The sequence below is a fragment of the Plenodomus lingam genome (assembly GCF_022343315.1).
Source record: "Plenodomus lingam strain CAN1 chromosome Unknown contig_27, whole genome shotgun sequence".
In the NCBI taxonomy this organism is placed as follows: domain Eukaryota; kingdom Fungi; phylum Ascomycota; class Dothideomycetes; order Pleosporales; family Leptosphaeriaceae; genus Plenodomus; species Plenodomus lingam.
This window is the reverse complement of record NW_027093942.1, coordinates 907,867-927,971: the sequence shown is the minus strand read 5'-3', so window position 1 is coordinate 927,971 and position 20,105 is coordinate 907,867. Positions and strand designations below refer to the sequence as shown.

The following is a 20,105-nucleotide window of genomic DNA, read 5'->3' as shown; positions in this document are numbered from 1 at the left end:
TCTCCTACATTATGACCCGTAAATTTAGCGGAATTTTTAAACAACAGGCACTTTGGCGGAGTGGTTAACGCGGTATGTTTGCATTGCTTGTTGAGATTGTGAGGTGCGGTTGCTAACGGGAATAGCTGGCCTGCTAGTCCTTCTGTTGAGGGGAAGTTAGCCAGTTCCTTCGGGAGCGTGTGTTCGAATCACACAGGTGTCGCATTGACCTTTTATTTTTTGGGATTTTTTGGTGCAGTGTTTGCGGTTTGTTGGAGTGGTATTTGGTGTGTGGGGTGGGGGGTTTTGTTTTAGGTGGGATGGTTGTGTGTCTGGTGTCAGTTGTTAGACTGTGAGGTGGATAGAAGGCTAATACCAACCTGACTTCTTAGGACTACAAATTGTTATGACTTACATAACTTAGTACGCCTTGGTATAATTACACATGCAGTAGCTGTTTGTGTTGTTAATTCCTCACACGTCTAGCTATGCTTCAAGTGTTTTTTGCTCTTACCTGTTAAAAACTTTGTTTCACGTTGATGTAGGGGGCTTTTCTGTGGTAGTTCACAATGTAACTAGAAATATGTCTATGCTGGATAAGAATATAACTTCTTAACAACAATGATCGTCTTGCATAGACACCTTAAGTGGCGCCATTAACTAAATTCTGATTATGCTGTTTGGTCTGTAAAGACTTGAAGCACTTATGGCACGCTGTATCTGTTACCGGCATGCTAGATTTGGCAGAAAGGCGTACGAATGTAGATAGTACCAGCATATACTATATCTAATATACTGTTCGTCAATTCAATGAACAACGGCTCATCTACTCGTGCGTGCTTCTTGACATTCACTCGATAAATATTCCCATAGTTCCCGCCTGCACATGCTTTGTCCATTCATTCCCAGATTGCGCTCCTGTTAGATTCCTATCGGGAATTACAGGCATGGCACTGAATTCATATGATAGAGTAGGTTGAACGCAAAAAGATCCTCCAGGATACTTTTGTGCGAGGTGTAGTAGTCTTAGATCCCAGAGCACCATGGATTTCCATCAGTGAAGACGACAAAGGCTCGTGAAAGGCAAAAGCCCCATCCATTGTTCCTGACATGCAGAACAAAGAGCAATGTGAAGAGAGGGAAAGGTCAAAATGGTGAGCCTTTGTCGGTCTGTTTGGAGGGTTCGAGAGGGCAACCTTCCCCACTCTAACTTCACTTCACCGCAGAAAGTCAGTTCCTCCTGTAACATATTTTCGAGCCTGCCTCACCCTCTTCCTTGTTCTCTCTTCACCCAAATTTAAGTTGTATCAACGTTAAACCTCAAATCGTATCCGTTTATCCGTGATCATCTCTAAACCTCCATTTCAATCTCGCACTGCCTTAAGCCTTGTATTGCATTACGAAACAATATCGCCATGACGAAGCGCAAGACCGCACCTGCAGACTCCACTTCTGTGCCTAGGAAAAGAAAATATGCAAAGGCTGGCGCAAACACTGACACGCTCCCAGAAGCTGCGAGTACTGTCACCACTGAATCGTCCACAACTGCTCCCGTTGAAACCAGCACGCTGTCTGCCATGAATACTCCAGCGACTCCAGCGACTCCAATCAATGATGAGGATGTTTTTGAACTTGACTTTGGTGCTGAGGATGAAGAGACCAATGCAGCTTCCGTTGTCGTTGACGATGACAAGCTCGAGAAGGATCAGACGTCCTCTTCCAACCTCAAACAAGAAGGTGCTTCCAAACTCGTTGTGCAAAAAAATGCCACAAGTAAGGCTGTTGCTACATCTGAATCCAACCCTGCATTCACCGCAAACATTGAAGATGTGAACAATGGGATTCAGGAAGACGCCGAGGCTTCATCCGCCACTGTAGATAGGATTGAAAGCCCCTCGAACGGCAAATGGAAAACTGAAATTGCTCAGCAGGCGCTCGTCAGCGGCATTCAAGCCCAGTTTGCCTACACTCCGGCGCTGATGTCCATGGCAGGCGCAAACGCGGTTGGCGACACCATCGATCTAGGCTTCACCGTCAATGGTCTGAAGTTGGAGGTTTCCTTTAAGATTGTCGGGTTAGAGGAGCCAACACAACGAGATGAGCAGGCTGTTTCTAAAGATGTCAATCGCGACACTGCTCCCGAGACCATATTAAACTCTCCGTCAATTGAGACTACAGAGGAACCTAGTGACGTCAGCATCGACACCGAACAGGCCGAAAACGCCCTTCAGATTGCTCGTCCACTTTCCGCGAGCAAGTTGCCCGTTGACTCTCGCTCTAACATTCCCTGCCGATTCGGTGAAACTTGCACCAAGGGCGCTGGCTGCCCGTTTGACCACACTGTTATGAAGAAGAAGAAGCTTTGTACCTGGGTCAACACCACCAAGGGCTGCAGCAATGGTGCAAACTGTCACTTCTCCCATGAATATGCGGGCAAGATGTGCACAAAGTCGACCTCACGCATGACTTGCGAGAATGGCGCAACTTGCGCATTCATGCACAGGGACGATGGTACCCAGACCTTGAAGAAGGGCACACAACCTCCAAATAACAGTATGGCACCACCGCTCTCTTACCATGATGGTGACAGGACGGGAAGTCTTGCTTTATCAACGTCTGCTTCCATCGCATCGCTGCTTTCACCTGGTCTTATCCCTAGCTCATCTAACAACAACCAGGCTCACGACGCAACTTCTGGATCTAATCCCTCTCACAGCACTCCCATGTACACGCAAACCGGCCACCAGAACCTTGGCAATGTTGCAGGTCTGAAGCGCAGCGCTGAGGGCGAGGAAATTGGCCATGAGACATCTCGCCGTCGCACGTACAACAACCATCCGAGCCAGCAACAGACTGGGTATACTCGTATTGGCTCTCAGAACGCGCGCGGCGGTCGAGGATTCGCACAAACTCGGGGAAAACAGGGACAGCGTGGTAAGAACAATGGCGGTGGTGATAACAAGCACAACCTTTTGGAGATGACATTGTGAAGAAGGAGAGAGACAATGATGCAGAGAGACAATAATGCAGAGAGACAATGATGCAGAGAGACAATGATGCAGAGAGACAATGATGCAGAGAGACAATGATGCAGAGAGACAATAATGTAGAGAGAACAGTATTATTTCTACGCTAGAGCAATGAAAAATAGGGAAACGCATAGATTAATGGACCAAAAATGAGAAAAATTGAGGTGAAGAAGAAAGGTCGACTCTGAAATCTGTGCATCTCGTTAGCGTGTCGTCCTTGAAACTAAGAGATTTTTCTACCCTCTCTGTAATCATGCTTTCTTTGACAATAACTATATTGCTACAGTTGACGGTGACTTTGGCAAATCGACTAAAACTAAACAAAGGAAAAAGGTTAGTAAAGGAAGCTTGGTACCTAGCTTGGTGGGAGAACATGACGTACGAAGGTTTTCTGCCTACCGGGAACAGCTCACCCACTCCCCAAACCAACCCCCCATCCACCATCAAAAAGAAAAAATAAAAATAGAAACCACCATAAAAAATCAACAAAACAATCTCAACCACTGTTTTTCGCCTCCGTCCAACCACTCTTCTAGTCTCCAAGAAAAAAAATTCGCAGTCCAGTCGTCCCTAGCCTCGGCCCAAGCAACCCCAAACGACTCCATCCCGGCACCATAAACTTCCACCTAGATCCTGCACAAAACATTAATTTTCTCTTTTTCATGTGACACAAACACCTACACTGATACCATACAAAACAGCACCTCTACCCCCCAGCCCCACCAACCACAAAAGACAAGAGTCACATAAGTGCTGTACCTACATGTCACCCTAACCCACCAGCCATGTCCCACACGACCAACAACCCTCCCTCTCCTCCCCAATCCACTGCCCACATGACCCGGTACACGCCACGCACCCTATACCTCACGGCATTCAACACGCTGTTCTCTGCGCTCTGGGCAAGCGTGTTTGTGCATGTGGTAGTGTTGATATGGAGGGGAGAGGAACGGGGGCGGATTTTCGAGCAGACGGAGTTTGGGGTAAGGTGGTTGCAGAGTGTGACAGTGGTTGAGATTTTGCATTCATGGATTGGTAAGTTGATGGGAGAGTTTTGTTTGTTTGGGGTTGGTTTTTGTCATGGAGAAGGATTCAGAGAGTACCGTAGGGTACAACAGCAAGAGCAAGAGCAAGAGCAAGAGCAAGAAAGAGAGCGCATCACACAACTCCCTTTTCCCACACAACCCAATCCTCCCTCCCTCCCTTCATCCACTCTCCCCCCCTCCAAACCCTCACCCCCTCACACACACTAACCTAACCCCCATCCAGGCCTCATAAAATCCCCCCTCCCAACAACAGCCCTCCAAGTCGGCACCCGCATCATCCAAGTCTGGCTCATCTGGCACACCTTCCCTCTCAGCACCGCCGCTTCCCTAGCCTACCCGGCGCTGCTGCTGGCCTGGTCGGTTGCAGATGGGATTCGGTATGCGTATCTGGCTTTGAACATGCATGGGATGGCGCCAGGGTGGTTGGTTTGGATTCGGTAGGTTGGGATTTTCTTGATGTTATCGAGGTTATTGCGTTGAGTTTGGGGGAGTTGCTCGAGGGAGGGGGATGGCGTGCGTGTTGTATCAAGGGTGTAAGAAGGGCTAACATGGCTCAGGTACACAATGTTTTATATTCTTTACCCCATTGGCATTGGAGCAGAATGGTGGTTGTTCTACATGGCGGTGGAGCCGGGGCGGAAGATTAATGGGCTGATTCCGCCCGTGTTTTATTTCTTGTTGGCGCTTTATGGACCTGGTGAGTTCTTGTTTTTGGGTGGCGGCGGTGTGATATGTGCATGTGTGTTTGCGTGGTGGGACTGACTGTGGATTAGGGTCGTACAAGATGTATACGTATATGATTAAGCAGAGGAGGAAGACGCTGGGGGGAAAGCAGCGGAGGTCTTGAGAAGGTTGGTTGGGGGATGTGGGAGATTTGACACGATCCGATGCATGCGCCTTTAGGCGTTGATATATATAAATGTATAGATGTAGACGTGACTATTGCATCGGTATTGCAAGTGCATTGCATTAATCCGGACTTACCAAGTGTTTTTCCTCTTCCCAAAAAATGATACACATAGGAATATATTTAAATTGCAAGCCCTTCAGAGACATACGAGACATGAAAACTTTAGATATAAGAAACCTTGACACCCATGCCCACGGTCCGTTTCACTTTATCCATTGCATTCCTCACCACACGCAAGATGCGCTCTCGCAAATCTCGCCGTCCAAAGGCCAGGGCAAAGGCTATGAGGAAGAGCAGGGTTCGGAAAAAGGCCATTGGATTGGCCGTCATGTTGTGCGCTGTATTTGATATGAGTGCCTGGAGGGAGGAGAACATGGTCGTGGCGCGGTTGTAGAAGCCAGGAGGGGGTGTGATTGGGCGTTTAGCGGGCTGGCGCGAGGTACGAGAAGGGTGCGGTTGGGGTTGGGGTAGGGGCTTGCGGAGCCGGTCATCTGAGCTTCGAGGCTGTCTTGGGGTTTCCTCTTGGCGCTTGCGACGTTCGTCTTCGGCGCGGGATTGTTCCAGACGTCTTCTTTCCGTTTCCCGGCGGCGCTCTTCCATTTGCTCTTGCTGTTGCTGGCGGAGCTTTTCCTCGCGCGCTTCGGCATCTTCCTTTTCCTCCTTGAGCGAGTGCAGGGCGAGCATGAAGGCTTCCTTGCGCTCGTCGTCCAGGACTTCGGACATGCTGATGAACTCACGGGCGTAGTCCCATTCGTCGTTTCTTGGCAGGACATGGAGGGTGTAGAGTTCGAGCAGCTTGATGCGCTTTTCCAGATCGCGGGGCGTGTCGGTGCCATTCTGCTGACCGCGCTGGCTGGGGCGACGCTGCAGGTACGAGGGCGACGACATGTGCTGGGAAATGTCAAACGTCGGGTTGGCCGTGGCGGAGAGGTATGTCTCGAGCTTTTGTTGGTTGAGCGTTTGCGAGGGCGAGTGGGTGAGCAGCAGGGTTGCACTAGACGTTGGCAATCAGCACATGGATATATCTTGAGCCCATCTTCTTCTCCCACCAGGACTCACAGATTGATGACTACATCCGTGTCGACGCTGCCCTCGACACCCGCATAGCCATCCTTGACCACCTCGTCCCACACACTGCCATCGCGACATTTCGAGACCAATTGCTTCCACCTCGTACTCCCAAAAGCGTGCTTGCCCTCTTCTGCGCCCAGCTCGATGACGGCGTTGAGAAAGGTGAGGTAGAAGCTCCAGACCTTGATTCGGGTGCCTCGGGACGCGTTGGCGATGGGTGCATAGCCAATCATGGCCTCATCATCGTGAGGAGAGGGCGGCGGCGGCGGAGTGATGATGGGCTCAATCGTAGACAGGGCCTCTGGCAGGCGGCGCGTGAGGAACAACTGGGCGGCCTGGCGGTATGCTTTGGCAATCTGCGACGACTGTTGCCGGGAGGCTGATAGGGACGAGAGCGACGAGGAAAGGTAGCGCGAGCCGTTGATGTCTTCGTACGGCGCGGCCATGGCGACTGAGGCGGGTGAAGGATCAATTTGCACGTGAGGGAGGGCAAGGGGGACTGGCTTTTTCCTCCTCCTCCTTCTTCTTCTTCTACTGTTTCCTTGTTTCCCCCGTAGTGGCTGCTTGCTTTGCACCGTTTGGTGTGTGGGTGCAGGCAGGAGAAGGGTGTGAGGTGACGCTCGGCCTTGGCCTCTACCGGCACCGTTAGTTGCATTCCTCTCTCCCGCCCGTGTCAACAGTCGAACCTCGGCTGTGCTGTTGCAGCGAACAAACACAGAGAAACAAATGGTCCCGAGCACTACCAACAAGGCGGGGGCCAGCTGCTCTATACTCCATGCAGTATATGCCTAGGTACCATCTGTCTACTACCCAGTCGATTGCCCTGGGCGCACCAACCCCATCCCCAGTCGACAACAAGCCCCAATCTCCGAATCACGACACTTGGGCTCAAGACGCGTCCAGCACGACACGCGAGACAGCAACGAGGGTTGACTGTTTGACAAACGCGTTGTCTACAGACTGGCGACTGGCGACTGGCGACAAGCCTTTGAGTCGCGAGCGAGACAAGCCATCTCCTGTACCTAGACAGCCGCTCGCTTGATCACACAGACATTGACTGACACACTCTCCTCACGATCAACTACTCACCACAGCTTTTTCTATTGCCATCGCACCAAATACTGAAAACTGAACAGCGAGTTTGACTCTACCCTGTATCCTCTTGTCTGCACCTCGGATGATTCTGCTCAATCAAATCAAGCCATCTCCTGCATCCAACCAGGCAGGGCTTTACTACCTGCCGGTACTGGTACGGTACTCGTACCGGTACCTGGACAGCTCAGCCAATCGAGGGCTTTGACGTTGTGGGCCAAGAAGACTTCACCACCACCACCACCACCACCGCCACAACAACAACAACAACAACAACAGCATGGAAGTCGACGCCGAATCATTCCCTCACCACCTTACTGGCCTCTTCATCCACATATCAGAGGCCGACTTTGTCGCCTTTGACTTGGAGTTGTCTGGCATTCCCTCACGGCTGCCAGACAAACCAGCACGTGGCCGAGGTCGCTATACGCTCGAAGAACGCTATGCTGAGACTAAGCAAGGCGCTGATCGTTATCAAATTCTACAGGTAGGCCTTACATGTGCTCGGTTCGACTACATTGCCAACAAGTACGTCCTCCGACCCTACAACATCAACATCTGTCCATTGCTCGACGAGCGTCTGGATTTTGAGCGAGAGATACGTTTCCAAAGTGGAGCCTGCAGCTTTCTCCTTAGCCATGGCTTCAATCTGGGCGCTCCCTTTGCCAGTGGCGTGCAGTACTTGTCACGGCAAGAAGCGGCGCGGGCCAGGCAAATGGCATGGGACCGGATCGAGAAGAAGAATCCAGTCGAGGACATGCAATTGAAAGAAGAGCATGTAGATTCGCTCGACTTTGTGCGCCGTGTACGAGAAGCAATCACCCAATGGAAAACCACAAACTCGGACTGTTTGGAGGTCACCACTCACACAGGTCTTCCCAAAGCACCTCATGTTCAAGCCATTTCGCGGTTCGAGAAGCGCCTTGTGCACCAGCTGGTTCGCGCCGAGTTCCCAGACCAAGTATCGATAGGTCGACATGACTGCATCCGCATCATTGATCACGATGTTGAGCGAGAGGCTGACAATGTCCGGAGAATGAAGAGTCGCGTCAAGGAGCAGATTATCCGCCAGACCGGCTTTCGTTGGATATTCGAGGCTCTCGTAAAGGGCGGTGACATTGATCGAGCTGAGCCATTATACCTGTCGCGCACGTCATCACTGACAGCTGACGTATCCGGTCTCAAGGATCGCTATGATCGTGCAGTCGAGCGTCTCAAGACTCGCCAACCAGTCCTTGTGGGACATAACATGTTTACTGACATTGTATACTTGTACCGCACCTTTGTGGGTGAGTTGCCCGATACCCTCCAAGGATTCCGAGAAGTCATCCATGAACTGTTCCCCAAAATTGTCGACACCAAGTATCTGGCCACCTACACCGAGGGTGACCTGAACGCATCTCCCACGCTGCAAGAAATTGCACAGGGCTTGAGCCACCAGTATCTACCTGAGATTGTCACGCACCCCGACCACTCCAAGTACGAAGGCGCAGAAGCCTTTCACGAGGCAGGATACGACAGTCTCCTTACAGCCACCATCATGATCAGACTCGCTGCCAGACTAGGCGCAGAACAGACCGCTGAAGTAGACCCCATCTATCCACCAGAACCCGTCCCAAAAAGCAACCCCACATCAACACCCTTGCAAGACTTCCTCCACAATAACCAAGAAGAGCCCCAAACCCCTATCACCTCACCCCAATCCTCAACCCAAACCCAACCCCCCTCCGCCTCCCGTCGCCGCAAACCCAAACGAAATTCCAAAAAAGCAAAACTCGAAGCTAAACCACGCTTCCACACCACCAACATCTTCGACAACCTCCGCACCCTAAGCCTCGATCCCAGCTCCCCCACCACCCCTTCGTCCGTCTCCGCCGACGAGCAAGATCCCACCTCCACTTTCAGCTACAACGACGCCCCGGCCAACGCAAACGCAAACGCAAATGCGCAATGGGATCACGTGCATGAGGGCCCGGCAGCAGGCTCCTGGGTAGATGAGAAGTTTGTCCAGGATCAAACGGGCTGGGTGGCGATTGAGCGGCTCCAGAGGCGGCCGATGGAGTTGATGCCGTCGTTTGAGCAGGTGCGGTTTTGGTGTGGGCTGGGGAATCGGGTGAGGGTTTTTGGGACGGTGGAGGGTATGTTGGAGGTTGCGGGGTGGGAGGGGGTGTGAGAGGGGGGAGTTGGTTAGTTAGTTGGTTGGTTAGTTGGCTGGGATTGGGGCGGGGGGGTTTGTATCTGTACAAGAGGTGATAAGGTGGTGGGGTCGTGTCAAAGGTATTGAGAACACAGAGGTGCTGAATTGGCAATGTATAGATTATGAGAATACAATACCAAACCAGAAGTATAGTATCCCACACATACATCATCTACCCAACCCCTTTCCTACACCTGAAACGCAACCCCCTCCTTCCTAACCACCGCCGCCCCCGCACTCGCAAACCCCGTCCCCTCACTCCTAATCTCCACCAAGCCCAACCCACGCCCCCTACTTTCCTTGCCCTTGCCCTTGCCCTCCCCTTCCTTTTCCCTCCCCCTATCCTTCTTCGCCTTACCCAGCCCGACCCCACCCAACTCCGCATCACAAACATAACAGTGCAAAACGTGGGAAACCTCCTCGGCCAGCTGGGCATGCGCGTCGCGCTGGTGTCTGTGCTGTGGGTTTAGAAACTTGGCGACGCAGGGGTTGCAAAGGACGTGGCCGCAGGGTATGGCTAGTGATGCTTTTGTGCTGTTTGAGAGGGGTTTCTGGCAACTTGGGCAAGTGGGCATGTTTGGGGTTTTGGGTGGTGCTGCTGCTGTTGCTGCCGAGGCAGAGGTGTCACGCTCGAGGTGGAAATGTACGGGGATAAGGGTTTTCAAGGATAGCGAATGTGAGGTTTGCGGGGAGCTTGCGGGACAAGTTGGGGAGAGTTTTTGAGGGGCGGGGGAGTGGTGGTGCTGTGTTGGTGTTTGGGTTGGGATCCAGAAGCTAGGGAGATTGGGCTTGGAGGCGGAGCGTTGGTGGGCGAGGGTGCGTTTTGCGGTTGTGAGGTCTGAGGTGGCGATGCGGGATAGTTCTTCTTCGTCGAGGGCGAATTTGCGCTTTGTGCCTTTTGGGGGTGGGGAGGTGGGGTTGGTTGGGTCGGTATGGTGTTGGTCTTGCTGGGAGATGCTGTTCTCATCCCGTCTGTCCTTGCTCGTGCCTCTGGCTGCTGCCGCCGGCATGACTGAGAGTCCCATTTGCACGGCTTCAAAGTCCTCGACGGCGCGTACTCTTGCTTCCTCCTCTTCGCGGGCCTTTTGGTCCGCGTCCTCGTGCTTGAGACGGTCGGCGAGTTTTTCCAGGCGTTTGATTTCCTTGCGTTGGGCGAGCAGGTTCGTCATTGCGCATTCGCGGCAGAAGAGGTCGCCTTGGGGACAGCAGACGGGGTCTACGGAGGGGAGGAGACAGAGTTGGCAGGATCCAAAGGGGAGAAAGGAGTCACGGGTTAGGCGGGTGGTTTGGGAGCCCCATCGGTCTTTTAGCGCGTTCCTCTCATGGGAAGTGAAGACTGATTTGGGTGGTGGCATGGTGGTGGTGGTGTTGGCGGTAGTAGGCGGTGTTGCGCCTGATATCCCAGTGTCGTGAGTGAACACAAGATGAAGATTATTCTAGATGAAAAAGCAGTGTATAGCTTTCAAGGATCTCGATTGGTATGTCTGATCAAGCTTTTGAGCTGGTATAGGATGGCGACGTTATAGACCGGTCTGGCTGGCGCTCGCGATGTACTAGGTAGGATCACGATACCTAGAAAGTCGCTGGAAAGCTCGTCGTTGTCAAGCACGTCTTAGGCGGTAGCGGCACCTGCACTCGACTATGATCAGGGAAACAACACTTACACGGTGGACAGTATGTAGATTTTCTAGTCGTAGCAATGGCAATCGTCTTGCGCATGTCGAGAACTGCATGCCGAAGCCACGTGCAGAGCCAAGCCGCTAAAAATACATCCCTGTCGTGAATTTCCGGTCTTTGGGTGGTGACGTTTTGCCGCGGCCTCCAGCCACTGTACGAGAAAACTCTCATGTCTTTCTCACACCTTGATACGACCCAATGCGACCAGAGGAGCAGCCTGAAGCTCCGAGTGGGCCATGGCGCGCCGCCTCGACCTTTACCATGGCTGCAGTCAGTTTGCTGTGCAAGGGGTTCTTGAGCGGCTTCAATACGGTGGAGACGCATGGGATGGATGAGTTCCTGCGACTGCTGGATGAAAGGCAAGACGTAGCGGGGAGGTCGAGAGGACTGCTTACTGGTATGCGATTGTGGTGATGGAGATTTAGCGTGAATGGTTCTGATCATGCCGTAGTTTCCAATCACATCTCTGTGTACGTACAGTTGGGGTTGCCGTGGACGAGGTCTCCCCATGGGCAAGAAATATACTCACGATGCTACCAGGATGGACGATCCCATACTTTGGGGCATACTTCCGCTCAGCTACATGTTCAACCCAGACAACCATCGATGGGGCTTGGGCAGTTACGACCTGTGCTTTACGAATAAGTACGGCGACTCTATCTCGGTTGTACATGACACTGGCTAACAACATCTCAGAGCACTCTCCACTTTCTTTACTCTCGGACAGGTCCTTCCCACCCATCGATCGGCACACTCGCAATTCGGCGGTCTCTTCCAACCCACCATAACAGAGGCGATCCGCCTGTTATCTCGCGGCCCCTTCATTCGTCCACACAGCGCCTCCGAGGACCCGTCGAGGTCACTTAAAAGCCCCGACCTCGCAGACCCCTTCAGCAACGGACACCTCACGTTCAGTACAAACGGCCAGGATTCTTTTCCCTCGCCCTCTGCCTACTTGAGCCGGCGACATGCGTGGGTACACATTTTCCCAGAAGGCATGATACATCAGTCGGAACACAGAATTATGCGCTACTTCAAATGGGGCGTCTCGAGGTTGATACTCGAGAGCGACCCACTGCCCGACATTGTGCCTATATTTATCGAGGGTTTTGACGAGATCATGCATGAAACGCGAACCTTTCCCCGGTTCATTCCCCGGCCATTCAAGAACGTCAGAGTGACATTTGGCGAGAAACTGAATGCAGAGGAGGTGTTTGGAGACCTTCGTCGGCGGTGGCAGCAGATGCGGGCCAAAGAAGAGGAGAAGGGTGCGGTTCTGCCAGTGGGCGTGCTCAACGACTCGCTAAAATACTCGGAGGAGGCCGTCAGTTTACGCAAGGAATGTACGCGGAGGATGCGGCAGGCGGTACTGGACGTGAGGCGACAGCGCGGATATCCTGAAGACGACCCCAAGAACAGCCTGGCCGAGACATGGCTGCGGGAAGGAAAGACGAGAGAAGGGCGCAAAGAGGATGGCAGTATCACGAAAGAGACATGAGTGGACAGAAGATGTATATATATTGATCACCACCTTGTGTAGCACGGCGGGCCATGGCCACGTAGACGATGACCAGGGGCCCAAAAATAAACCACATTCCCACTCCACAGCATGTTGACATTGAGGAAAGAAAGGCCGTCGCCAGCACCATGGAGTAAAGATACAAATCGGAGACGGAAATGAACGACCTGAACAAAACCAAAGAGCGCGCGCACCGTGTCAGATTAGATCAAGTTTACACCATCAGCGACCGCCTGTATCCCGTCACGCCGATCAACCACACAGCGCAGCGCAAAGAAAGGCGTGGGAGCGGGTTTCGTCGTTTGCGAAACGGGGAAGCAGGGGCTGGCACGGATTGTGAGTCCGTGGCAAGCAAAAAAGTCTCTGGCGTGCTCGTGTCGTCATCCACGTTGCGTCTTTTGTCGCGCATTCACCCGCCCGCCTTCACTGTCCTCCACCACCACCTCTTGTTTCCAGCCATGGCGGCAGCGGAAAAGGATGTGGATGAAGTGGGGTTGAAGGGGGTTGGAAATGGTGAGGATGGTGTGCGATGGGAATCGAAGGGTCGAAGGGTGTTGTTGGGGGAGGCGAGGGCGAGGGCGAGGGCGAGGGCGAGGGCGAGGGCGAGGAAGGCAAAGCTTGGCAAGAGTGGGACCGTGCATAGTTGCAAGGTTGTTAGCAGTGGCCGGGGGGGGGCGATGCAAGATAAAGTCGCGCCTGTCCGCCCGCATCATCGGAAGCCTGGCCTTGTCTATTGTCCAAGGAAGCGCTGCAGCCAATGGACACGTCGTGGGCTCCGCAGTCGCCAGAGTTGTCAACACCACAGCCACAGCCACAGCCACAGCCACCACAGCCACAGCTACCACAGCCACAGCAGCCACAGCAACACCCGCCACAACACGCCGTCCCTGCCACCACCGCCGCCGCCGCCGCCCTCACACCCTCCCCCCACTCCTTTTTCTCTCCTCCCACCTCGGATCCAGCACTGCAGGCGCACGTGCAGCCGCTGCCCCCCACAGTCACTTCTGCATACATGCCTCGTCGTGCGCCCCGGGCAGAGAGCTTGCAAGATGCAGACTATCTGCCCGACGCCGCCTCGCTGCCCGCCTTGTCTGATCATGGCAACAATGGCCTCGTCGCTGGCCCACCCTCGCTGCCCCCAAATACCGACAACATCACCATCAAGAATCACTTCCCCGTCGCCAGGATAAAGCGCATCATGCAGGCCGACGACGACGTTGGCAAAGTGGCACAAGTCACTCCAGTCGTAGTCTGTACGTCTTGCCCAACATCCGTTTTTTTTCTCCTTCCTCCTCACCAAGGGTTTCAACCCCAATGGCTAACAAAAGGCCCCAGCAAAAGCGCTAGAGCTCTTTATGATCTCTCTCGTCACCCGCGCCGCCGCCGAGGCCAAGTCGCGCAACTCGAAACGCGTCGGCGCCATCCACCTCAAGCAAGCCATTATGAAGAATGAACAATTCGACTTTCTCAACGACATCGTCTCCAAGGTCGCCGACGCGCCCGACAGGAGCGAGGGTGACAGCATGGATGCGGACGGAAAGAAGAAAAAGGTGTCGAGTAGGAGGAGGAAGAAGGCTGAGAGTGATGATGAGTTTTGAGCGAGTACCCCAGGTGTTAGCAGGACAATCATCTAGGCCAGATCTTCACGGGCTACCCATTCGTGCCAAGTTCTTCTAGTCCAGATGATCAGACCAACGTAGGCCGCCTCGAGGAATATCAAGGCCTGCACCTACGCTGTAAGAGGATAACGGGCGTGCGGTGCGGTCTGCTCAATGGGAGCCACCGACCTCAAGGGAGTCTGGCTATGCAGCTGAGCCAGCTTTTGCTTTTCATACGAATGGGGCTTCACGAAACACTTGCCCCAACTGATGACCTTGGGAACTTGGGATGAGTCAAGCACGCACGCTTGTAGATGACTTCACGGTGGTTGAAAGTGCACAAGCTACGCGCCTTGCTCGGCATCTCTCCTGGCTGCTGCTGCTGCTGCTGCTGCTGCTTCATTCGCAGGTACTGGAAACATGGAAGGGAAGGAGAGCAACAAGGGGACCACGTGATATAAATGGATAAATCAATGACTGCCAAGATACCCAATCACCATGCACTGACTGACTGCCCTGGTCATCTCCACACTTTTGGAAGAGAGACCCGATGCGAACCGCAGTTCTTTGCACGCGATACACTAACATGGTCTCCAACTTCATCTGGGGGCCTGGGCAGTCTACCTAGCGAGCAACGTCACGCATTCGCCATTTACCGGTATGTGGTCCTCGGTACCCGCTGGATAAAGACAGGCTGTCATGGCCACCAACCAGCTCTCCTCCCATCAACCAATTTATCCGCTCATCTCCGCAGAGGCCCCGCGCTCTCATCGATTCCCCAGATAAATTGGGGGATAAAGTGGTGGGTTGGTTCCTTGCACTAGACTGGATTCATGCTCGTGCCTGCTTTCTTAGCCTCATGTTGTTTCCCGAATCCCCACCTCCCCAGTCCGCTATGTAGATGGCTTGTTCGCGCCATGGGGAGGGTTTAAATAGGGCAGCGCCCGGCTGTTCCGGCCATTTGTTCTGTCCGCTATTGTTTTGCTCGATCTTGGGATCTTGTCGACTTTATTGGTGAGAGAGATATGCAGGGCAGGATGATGATCTTTTCGAGACTTGCGGTTCTGCTGCTTGGCGTGGTGGTGTTGGTGAAGGGTGAGGATGGGGATCAGAATGCTGCTGGCAGGAAGGCGATTCGACCGAATCCTTCAAAGGGGCATTGGATTGATGCGTGGGCGACTATGCCACAGTTGACAGAGCCGGCCAACTTGCCTCCTGCTCCCTTTGTGTGTATCTCGATCGCAATACAATACACCGCCATGTACTGACAAGAGATGGATGTAGAACCAAACCGGCGCCGTCTTTGTAAACTCCACCATCCGCCAGACCCTCTTCATGACCGCCACAGCCAAACAGATCCGCTTGAAATTCTCAAACGTCTTTGGCGGCTCCAACCTCCCCATCACCGCCGTCACCGTCGCCCTGCCCATCAACAACACGGCCGGAATCCACCAAATCCAGCCCCATACCCTCCAAAACGTCACCTTCTTCGGCCAATCCTCCATCAGCATCCCCAACGGCGCCCTCGCCGTCTCCGATCCCCTCAACTTCCCCATCCACGCCCAACAAGTCATCACCGTAACCCTCTACCTCGCCACCGGCCAACTCTCAAACGCAATCACCAGCCACCCAGGCTCCCGCACAACCAGCTACTTCCAATTCGGCAACGCCGTCCACGCGCCCAGCATCAATGTCAACGACCCAGCCAGCCAAGCAGCAGCACACTGGTACTTCCTCTCCAGCATCGAAGCCTGGACCCCACGCCACCAAACCTCCCTCGTCCTCCTCGGCGACTCCATCACCGACGGCCGCGGCTCCACCACAAACGCAAACAACCGCTGGCCAGACCAACTCCTCTCCCGCCTCCAATCCTCCCCCTCAACCTCACACATTGCCCTCTCCAACCTCGCCGCCGGCGGCAACCGCATCCTCGCCGACGGCCTCGGCCCCAGTGCCTTCTCCCGCATCGACCGCGACATCCTCGCTCACCCAAACGTCGCCGCCGTCCTCGTCTTCATCGGCGTCAACGACATCGGCACCACTGACCCTTCCCCCGCCGCACAATCTACCCTCTTCCCCGCTCTCACACAGGCTTACGCACAAATCGTCGCTCTCCTACACGGCCACGCTATCCCCGTCTTCGCAGCTACCATTACCCCCTTTAGCGCGCCCGCGAACGCCTCGAGCATACAGCCGTACAGCCACCCAGAGCGCGAGCGCACCCGCCAACGCGTCAATGCTTGGATTCGCAACAGTGCAGTGTTTGACGGCGTTGTGGATTTCGATGCCGTGGTGAGGGATCCAAGGGTGCCGGAGCGGTTGGATGCGAGGTTTGATGTGGGTGATTATTTGCATTTGAGTCCGAGGGGTTATCGGGAGTTGGCGGAGAGGTTTCCGGTGGAGCTTTTGATCAGGCGGGGTGGGTATGAGTTTGGGGGGTTTTTCTAGGGGGGGGGGGGAGTGATGATGAAAGAGAAGTAAGAAGAGGCGGGACATTTTCCATGTAGACTGTGAAAAATGATACTTTGCCATTTGCACAATATCCTGTCCTGCCATATCCCCATCCTCCATCGAAACTCCCCTAAACCCCTGTCCAAAAGAAAAATGAACCCCCCCCCCCCCTCTAAACCCCAACACCCTAAAACGCCCCCCTCCCCCCAATATCCCCCCTCCTCCCCTTCCCCCTCGCCCACCCCTCCTCCAACGCCTCCCTCTGCGCCGCCGCAACCCCCACCAAACTCCTAAGACTATTCTTCCCGGTCCCCGAAATACTCTTAAGCGCATGGTGCTGCGGCGCCTGGTCTGCCTGGTGACGCAGGTGTTCGTTGTGAGCGTACTCTGCGTCTGTGTTGAAGGTTAGGATTTTCGGGGCCGAGGGGTTCTTGGAGTGTTGTTTTGGGAGGAGTTGGCGGAGTTCGGAGGGGGTTAGGTGGAGGGTTGATGCGAGGGTGGAGAGGGCGGGGGGTTCTGAGGAGGAGGAGGGGGAGGGAAGGGTGGGGTTTGGGATTTGGGGGGTGGGTTGGGTGGGGGAGGGGTTGTAGAGGAGGGGTTGGTAGGGGGTTGATGGTGTTGGTTGGGAGGAGGGATCTGTTTGGTTGGTGGTTACGCCGAAGAGGGAGAGTTTTGGTTTGCGTGGTGGTGGTGCGGTTTCCTCGAGGAGGGGTTGTGAAGGGGAGGGCGCGGAGGTGGAGGTCTCGGATGTGTTTTCTGGGTCGTTTGCTGATCGTGAGATGGTGGGCTTTTTCTTCTTCTTTCCCTTGCCGACGGACATGGGCACGAAGCGTGGAGCAGCGGGCTTGGGCGCTTCTTGAGGCTCCGTTGGGGCGATTTCGACAGCCGCTTCAGAGACGTCTGCAGTTCTTTCCTTCTTCTCCGTCTTGGGCGAGGGGAGATTCAACATAGCCCTAAAGTCTTCCTTGTTCATGGGTTCCTTCTTGATGACATTGCCATTCTCATCGTATTCATCCATGTTGACTCTAGGCTCCCTCTTGAATGCAGGTTCTGCGCCCGTTTTCAGATTGACACCCGAAGCCAATCCTTTTCCTAAACCTCTAGTGTCGCTATTGCTGCTCGCCGATGTTGATATGGCGTTGGCGTTGGGCTTCTTGGGCGCAGGTAGCATTGCATTGAATCCACTGAGTCCACCACCGCCCAGACGCGGCTTCTTCGATGGCGGTGCATCGTCGGGCGTATTGTCCTTGGTGTGTGACTGTGTTGCGCCGGGTAGGTTGACCTTGATGCGCCCAGGATTCGAGCGGTCAACGACTCTTTGGAACGAGGATTTGGAGAGTGGTTTCGCGACAGATGTGGTCACAGGCGGCGCCTCGCCATCGGACTCGGAGTCGGAGTAAGCGGTGAGGTTCATGGCGTTGGCGGCGATGTGGCGGTCGTGGGCCGCAGTTGAGAGGGGTGTGAGAGTTGTGAGGGCGCGGCGACCAGGACGCAATTCATCCCGGCGCGCTAAATTTTAGCACTCTATCAGCTGCTAAGCTACACATCCCTACTTTAGGATAAAATAAGGTATTATAGCTCTAGGCTTACTATTTTTTTATTTAATTTGTATACATAGATACATTATTAGTATCAAAGGCGAAGGCTCGAACATTGCCTTTTCAGTCATAGTACATACCGGTAGTCCAGAGTACAATTGTTCAAGGCCTTGTAATTTGTTCGACGTTAAAATTCGTTTCCTATAGTAACACATTGAGACAAAAGAAAGTGATCTAGTTTGCGTCGTTTATCCTTCTGCATAGTCATGACGTTTCCTACGAATACTCCTCATCAAAATCATCGAAAATCCAATGCTCGCATAATCTCAGTCGTTCCTCCCCAGACTCAGCTGCCTCTAGGGCATCGGCTTTCAGTTTATTGGCACGTTGCTTTATTTCATCATATTACTCACAGGGCACCCACTCTTCGATCCCACTCCCTACAAGTCTGGAGCTGCTCGTCTGCCTCGATCTGCGCAGCATTCAGGCGCAAACACTCGCTTATCTCATCTTCGGAGAAGTTGATTGGGTAAGGGAGACTAGCATGGTCGTTCATGCTCGAACTTGAAGTGGCAATGCTGGACCAATTTTTCATTAATTGAATCAGGTCGGCTTTGAGCGTCACGTTATCGCCTTCCCAAGGATCGCTCGCGTGATCAAAAAGTTTGCGCCTCCAGGCGCTGAAGTCGTCAGTTAGAGCGTCATAGTGCGTGGAATTAAACTTTGCCGTCGTTGCGACATGAAAGTAGTGAAGTTGACGCCGACGTAGAAGCAGGTCTTGCTCAAATTGTTCGCTTTCGCTAACATCGTCGAAATTGTGTGGCAACTCAGGGGGTGTCAGTGATTCTGAGACGCTGTCGCCGTAATTTTGAAGACTGTTTGGGATACCACACTGCAGAAAGAGCGGCAGTATTGCACAGTGTTGCCAGTCGATGAGGCCGAAAATGTTGAGATCATCGGAGATGAACACATTGTTCGGTTGGAGATCAGGATGTCTCAAGATTGGGCGTGTAGGAGTGTCGTCGCCCGTTGGCATGATATAGGGAACGGCTCGCAAGTATTTTTCTAGATTGTCTAGATGATCGGAGGGTGATTGCTTCTGATAATCGTATATCTCTCTGCGTAGACGTTGAAAGGGGTGAAGTGGTTGGCCGAACTTCGTCAAATGTGCAATCTGCTTTTTAGCTCCAAATGTTGGAGCTGCTGTTGGGTCCATGTCTGGTAGGTACTTAGCAAAGAGTGCCTGCAGAAAATGAAATGACTCGGAGCAGATCGATTGTCTGAACACAAATGCAGAGCTGATACGTACATCGTCCGCGATCAACCTGGATGTCAAGTCGTTTTCCATACCACAAGCTGAGTCTCGTGTCAGGGCCAATGCAAAAGCGACTATCTTGCTCGGATTCGGCGATAGGAACATCGACTTTCTTGTACTCCGCTGGCAGGTCCTTAGTATAGTACAGACTATCGCTTGCCGGAAACTCTACGAGTTTGGTCACAACGGTGATTCTGGCTTTCTTAGACAAGTCAACCCAAATATCACCCAAATTTGTTCCATCGACTAGTCCCATAAAAAAGATATTCGGTGCCAGCAGTATTCTCCGACGTAGCTGAGTAACAATAAACCTTAGGAACAGGTATGACATGTGAACGGAGGAAGTCCATGGTCGCGACTTCACTTGCAACGATGAGATGCTTCGGCTCAGTAACTGGATAAGGATTGCGTCCGACGAACTTGAAGCCATCATGCATAGTGATTAGGAAAGTTCGATTGAAACCACCTTCAGCAAGTTCTTCAAATCGAGCCATCTTCTACGTTTCGATTGACGCACTCGGTCGCGAGGCGTTTGAGTTCCGCTACATTGAAAATACGTCTTCTTTCAGAATGTCTCAAGACATCGTTCCATCTCCATTCCATCGTCAATAATGGGATTGAATAAGGAGAGGGTCAACATCCATCCATCGCCCTGACGTGTAATCAAAAAGCTCAGGTGGTTG

The 20,105-nt window shown here is 53.2% G+C and overlaps 10 protein-coding genes across 10 annotated transcripts; 7 read left to right on the top strand and 3 right to left on the bottom strand.

Moving 5' to 3' along the window:
• Nucleotides 1-1,394: 1,394 nt before the first annotated feature.
• IAQ61_007283 (uncharacterized protein) lies at nt 1,395-2,969 on the top strand (the record flags this gene model as incomplete). The annotated part of the gene is made up of 1 exon (XM_003840735.2): nt 1,395-2,969. One exon carries the CDS (start codon nt 1,395-1,397, stop codon nt 2,967-2,969), a length of 1,575 nt encoding a protein of 524 aa, XP_003840783.2.
• An 824-nt stretch (nt 2,970-3,793) lies between these two features.
• Nucleotides 3,794-4,901, top strand: IAQ61_007282 (uncharacterized protein; the record flags this gene model as incomplete). Its single annotated transcript, XM_003840736.2, has 4 exons — nt 3,794-4,043; nt 4,278-4,491; nt 4,612-4,751; nt 4,828-4,901. The coding sequence occupies 4 exons, from the start codon at nt 3,794-3,796 to the stop codon at nt 4,899-4,901; spliced, it is 678 nt and encodes a 225-aa protein (XP_003840784.2).
• A 225-nt stretch (nt 4,902-5,126) lies between these two features.
• Nucleotides 5,127-6,481, bottom strand: IAQ61_007281 (uncharacterized protein; the record flags this gene model as incomplete). Its single annotated transcript, XM_003840737.1, has 2 exons — nt 5,127-5,958; nt 6,024-6,481. 2 exons carry the CDS (start codon nt 6,479-6,481, stop codon nt 5,127-5,129), a joined length of 1,290 nt encoding a protein of 429 aa, XP_003840785.1.
• A 338-nt stretch (nt 6,482-6,819) lies between these two features.
• IAQ61_007280 (uncharacterized protein) lies at nt 6,820-7,077 on the top strand (the record flags this gene model as incomplete). The annotated part of the gene is made up of 1 exon (XM_066097517.1): nt 6,820-7,077. The coding sequence occupies one exon, from the start codon at nt 6,820-6,822 to the stop codon at nt 7,075-7,077; it is 258 nt and encodes an 85-aa protein (XP_065952559.1).
• Nucleotides 7,078-7,407: 330 nt separating this feature from the next.
• IAQ61_007279 (uncharacterized protein) lies at nt 7,408-9,300 on the top strand (the record flags this gene model as incomplete). The annotated part of the gene is made up of 1 exon (XM_003840738.2): nt 7,408-9,300. The coding sequence occupies one exon, from the start codon at nt 7,408-7,410 to the stop codon at nt 9,298-9,300; it is 1,893 nt and encodes a 630-aa protein (XP_003840786.2).
• A 212-nt stretch (nt 9,301-9,512) lies between these two features.
• IAQ61_007278 (uncharacterized protein) lies at nt 9,513-10,679 on the bottom strand (the record flags this gene model as incomplete). The annotated part of the gene is made up of 1 exon (XM_003840739.2): nt 9,513-10,679. One exon carries the CDS (start codon nt 10,677-10,679, stop codon nt 9,513-9,515), a length of 1,167 nt encoding a protein of 388 aa, XP_003840787.2.
• Nucleotides 10,680-11,199: 520 nt separating this feature from the next.
• On the top strand, nt 11,200-12,499 carry IAQ61_007277 (uncharacterized protein; the record flags this gene model as incomplete). Its single annotated transcript, XM_003840740.2, has 4 exons — nt 11,200-11,398; nt 11,453-11,471; nt 11,542-11,646; nt 11,698-12,499. The coding sequence occupies 4 exons, from the start codon at nt 11,200-11,202 to the stop codon at nt 12,497-12,499; spliced, it is 1,125 nt and encodes a 374-aa protein (XP_003840788.2).
• Nucleotides 12,500-13,156: 657 nt separating this feature from the next.
• Nucleotides 13,157-14,118, top strand: IAQ61_007276 (uncharacterized protein; the record flags this gene model as incomplete). Its single annotated transcript, XM_003840742.2, has 2 exons — nt 13,157-13,773; nt 13,856-14,118. The coding sequence occupies exons 1-2, from the start codon at nt 13,278-13,280 to the stop codon at nt 14,116-14,118; spliced, it is 759 nt and encodes a 252-aa protein (XP_003840790.2). The 5' UTR covers nt 13,157-13,277.
• Nucleotides 14,119-15,143: 1,025 nt separating this feature from the next.
• On the top strand, nt 15,144-16,750 carry IAQ61_007275 (uncharacterized protein; the record flags this gene model as incomplete). Its single annotated transcript, XM_003840744.2, has 2 exons — nt 15,144-15,344; nt 15,403-16,750. 2 exons carry the CDS (start codon nt 15,144-15,146, stop codon nt 16,564-16,566), a joined length of 1,365 nt encoding a protein of 454 aa, XP_003840792.1. The 3' UTR covers nt 16,567-16,750.
• Nucleotides 16,751-16,756: 6 nt separating this feature from the next.
• On the bottom strand, nt 16,757-19,916 carry IAQ61_007274 (uncharacterized protein; the record flags this gene model as incomplete). Its single annotated transcript, XM_066097516.1, has 4 exons — nt 16,757-18,078; nt 18,552-19,325; nt 19,417-19,624; nt 19,734-19,916. The coding sequence occupies 4 exons, from the start codon at nt 19,914-19,916 to the stop codon at nt 16,757-16,759; spliced, it is 2,487 nt and encodes an 828-aa protein (XP_065952558.1).
• Between the last annotated feature and the right edge of the window lie 189 nt (nt 19,917-20,105).